This window comes from Mizuhopecten yessoensis, unplaced genomic scaffold (assembly GCF_002113885.1).
Source record: "Mizuhopecten yessoensis strain PY_sf001 unplaced genomic scaffold, ASM211388v2 scaffold9561, whole genome shotgun sequence".
NCBI classification, from domain to species: domain Eukaryota; kingdom Metazoa; phylum Mollusca; class Bivalvia; order Pectinida; family Pectinidae; genus Mizuhopecten; species Mizuhopecten yessoensis.
In genome coordinates, this window is record NW_018408109.1 from 1,259,255 (window position 1) to 1,263,738 (window position 4,484).

At 46.1% G+C, this 4,484-nt stretch overlaps 1 protein-coding gene across 1 annotated transcript in view; it reads right to left on the reverse strand.

Moving 5' to 3' along the window:
- Nucleotides 1-4,484, reverse strand: part of LOC110458375 (sushi, von Willebrand factor type A, EGF and pentraxin domain-containing protein 1-like) — a 52,655-nt gene that overhangs the window by 21,608 nt on the left and 26,563 nt on the right. Inside the window, exon 4 of the mRNA XM_021510042.1 lies at nucleotides 139-306. Within this exon, the coding sequence (XP_021365717.1) occupies nucleotides 139-306 (168 nt within the window). The remainder of the gene's footprint in view (nucleotides 1-138; nucleotides 307-4,484) is intronic.

Below are 4,484 nucleotides of genomic sequence, written 5' to 3' on the forward strand. Positions count from 1 at the left end.
CCGCTCTCCCCATCCGCAGCACACACTCAGTATCATCCGTACTAGAGTACTAAGTATAAGCGACAGATCAAGTATAATGCATACATAATATTAAGATACAATCTAGTCTTTTGAGTTATTTATTTACTGAAGACTCACCTCGACACTCGAAAGCCGAACCTTTCCACTTTCCATCTGTACCACACGTCCTAGTTCCGGATCCAAACTCGACATATCCGGTTTCACACGTGTACGTTAAGGAAGCTCCCACATCACGAGGGTTGCTTGGAGCCGTACCATGGGCAATAGGAGATGGTCGGGGGCAATCTGGAAAACATGAAATAGAAAGATAGATAAATGAAAAAAAAAGTGGTTAGAGCCTTGCCGTTCGTTAAACGAGATCCCAACACTTGGGTAGACACATCATATCTATCTTTATTTGCTGTTCATTGTCTTTAAGGTAGAATTTGATTTTCTGCCAGTTTTATGTGTAATTGCTTGTAATTTTGATGTTATATATTGGTATATGATATAAAGGTTAATATATGACCATTTACATATCCTATTCCGTATCAGCCCTCGGCCTATATCCGCCATCGGGCTGATAAGGAATAGGATTTATAAATGGTCATATAATAACCTCTAAGTATGAAGTGTGAAGCACTAGCAATGGCAACATTATATAATTCCTAGGTTTTACAGGTAATTTTATACAAAAAATAACACTTAAAATTGAACAACCTTAATAACCCGTTTCTGTTCCTAGAATAGTTCAATATAGTACAATGAAACTCCTGTCAAAGAGGATCACGCTGCCATATCAGATATTACAGATACTCAGTCATTTTTTCCAACTTTGCACCTGTGGAAATGTTCGCGTTGCGACCCTGAAAACTGTTCTTGGTGTTGCAATTTTCGCACTGTATGTTCTATATACCTATAATATAAATATTTAATAAATCAATATTTGCGTGTCGACATTTTCCTAGTAATTTACTCGCCGCGAAAACCCGAATATTTCAACACCGCAAAAAAACAGCTTTTACAGTTTATAACGTTCGAAGTTTACATCATACCATGAAAAAAGGCAGTGCGTTTCGGTTGAGATGTCTTCGAAACATGAATCATCATACTTCGACGTTTTGTTCCGATGAAATGGTCACACAATGTCAAATGCGAAAACACTGTTAATCAGAGACATGTATCTGGAGACCAATTAGTGTAGATTACAAAGAAAAACAGATTGAGACAATAGCAGCAATATGGTAACAGAAAACAATAGGTGTCAACAATAGTGCGGAGGGAGATACTTCTCCCAAAGGCCAATAAGCACTGAACACGTAATTGTTCTTTTCGTTTACATGAATCGACTACTTTATTAGTGCCGCGATTCTCCTGTAAACAGACTGCGGTTGCATCTTAATTATATGATTGTTTGTTTTCATGGCAAAACTGACAAAGTTTATGTGTGATTGATTTTTTCAATTGCGTCGCCATTATTACGATGTCATCTCGTTCATCATGTAAATGTTTAACCATGAAAACCATTAAAATAATCAGAGTGCGTATGGAAAGTTTAGCAAACTTAAGGCGAGGGAGCACCACTGTCTCTTCTGATCTCATTATAACAAGAATTCCATACGGTATGTTTTTATAAATCATGTTATGAATTATATTTCCATTTTTATTCAATTTGAACTAAATAAAAGTACCAAATATTGTCTGTTTTATTTGCAAATTAAAGTGCCCAGATTGGAGCTGAATTTGAGTCAAAATTCACACCATTTAGCCAGTTCATCAAAACAGTCGAAGAGATACGCGTATGTTTATCGATTAATGCACACTCAGTCACACTATGTTGACGGTAGAGACACAGAAGTGTGGTCACACAGTGGAGACAGTAGAGACACGGTCGTGCGGTCACACAGTGGAGACAATAGGGACACGGAAGTGTGGTCAGATTTAATCACAAAGTGGAGACAGTAGATACACGGTAGTGCGGTCACACTCAGTCACAAAGTGGAGACAGTATAGACACGATAGTATGATCACACTCAGGCACACAGTAGCGACAGTAGAGACACGGTAGAGCGGGCACACAGTGGAGACAGTAGGGAGACGGAAGTGAGGTCACACAGTGGAGACAGTATAGACACGGAAGTATGGTCACACTCAGGCACACAGTAGCGACAGTAGAGACACGGTAGTGTGGTCACACTCAGGCACACAGTAGCGACAGTAGAGACACGGTAGAGCGGGCACACAGTGGAGACAGTAGGGGCACGGTAGTGCGGTCACACTCCGTCACACAGTGGAGACAGAAGAGACACAGAAGTGTGGTCACACAGTGGAGACAGAAACGACACAGAAGTGTGGTCACACAGTGGAGACAGGATAGACACGGTAGTGCGGTCACACACTGGAGACAGTATAGACACGGTAGTATGGTCACACTCAGGCACACAGTAGCGACAGTAGAGACACGGTAGTGTGGTCACACACAGTCACACAGTGGAGACAGTGGAGACACGGTAGTGCGGTCACACTCCGTCACACAGTGGAGACAGTAGGGGCACGGTAGTGCGGTCACACTCAGTCACAAAGTGGAGACAGTATAGACACGATAGTATGATCACACTCAGGCACACAGTAGCGACAGTAGAGACACGGTAGTGCGGTCACATTCAGGCACACAGTTGAGGCAGTATAGACACGGAAATAGGGCAACAATCAGTCACACAGTGGAGACAGTGGGGACACAGTAGTGCGGTCACACAGTGGATACAGTAGAGACACGGTAGTGCCGTCACACAGTGGAGACAGTAGGGACTCGGTAGTGCGGTCACACAGTGGGGACAGTAGAGACACGGTAGTGCGTTAACACTCAGTCACACAGTGGGTAGTGCGGTCACACAGTGGAGGCAGCAGGGACACGGTAGTGCGGTCACTTTCAGTCACACAGTGGATACAGTATAGACACGGTAGTGTAGTCACACTCAGTCACACAGTGAAGACAGTATAGACAAGGAAGTGTGGTCACAATCAGTCACACAGCGGAGACAGTAGAGACACGGTAGAGCGGGCACACAGTGGAGACAGTAGGGAGACGGAAGTGAGGTCACACAGTGGAGACAGTATGGGCACGGTAGCGCGGTCACACAGTGGAGACAGTGGGGACACAGTAGTGCGGTCACACAGTGGAGACAGTGGAGATACGGTAGTGCGGTCACACACAGACACACTGTGGAGACAGAAGGGACACGGCAGTGCGGTAACATTCAGTCACACAGTTGAGTCAGTATAGACACGGAAATAGGGCAACAATCAGTCACACAGTGGAGACACCAGAGACACAGAAGTGCGGTCACGAAGTGGAGACAGTAGAGACGGTAGGGCGGTCACATTCAGTCACCCAGTGGAGGCAGTAGAGACACGGTAGTGCGGGAACACTCAGTCACACAGTGGAGACACCAGAGACACAGAAGTGCGGTCACGAAGTGGAGACAGTAGAGACGGTAGGGCGGTCACATTCAGTCACCCATTGGAGGCAGTAGAGACACGGAAATAAGGGTCACACCCAGTCATACAGTGGAGACAGTCGGGACACGGAAGGGCGGTCACATTCAGTCACACAGAGGATACAGTATAGACACGGTAGTGCGGTCACACAGTGGAGACAGTAGAGACGGTAGTGCGGTCACATTCAGTCACACAGTTGAGGCAGTATAGACACGGAAATAGGGTCACACTCAGTCACACAGTGGAGACAGTAGAGACACGGTAGTGCGGTCACACACAGTCACACAGTGGAGACAGTAGGGACACGGAAGTGCGGTAACATTCAGTCACACAGTGGAGACAGTCGGGACACGGAAGTGCGGTAACATTCAGTCACACAGTGGAGACAGTCGGGACACAGAAGTGCGGTCACATTCAGTCAAACAGTGAAGGCAGCAGAGACACGGATTAGGGTCACACTCAGTCACACAGTGGAGACAGTGGAGATACGGTAGTGCGGTCACACACAGTCACACAGTGGTGACAGTAGGGACACGGAAGTGCGGTCACACACAGTCATACAGTGGAGGCAGTAGAGACACGGAAATAGGGTCACACTCAGTCACACAGTGGAGACAGTAGAGACACGATAGTGCGGTCACACACAGTCATAAAGGGGAGACATTAGGGACACGGAAGTGCGGTAACATTCAGTCACATAGTGGAGACAGTCGGGACACGGAAGGGCGGTCACATTCAGTCACACATTGGAGGCAGTAGAGACACGGAAATAAGGGTCACACCCAGTCATACAGTGGAGACAGTAGAGACACGGTAGTGCGGTCACACACAGTCACACAGTGGTGACAGTAAGGACACGAAAGTTCGGTCACACACAGTCATACAGTGGATGCAGTAGAGACACGGAAATAGTGTCACACTCAGTCACATTGTGGAGACAGTAGAGACAAGGTAGTGCGGTCACACACAGTCACACAGTGGTGACA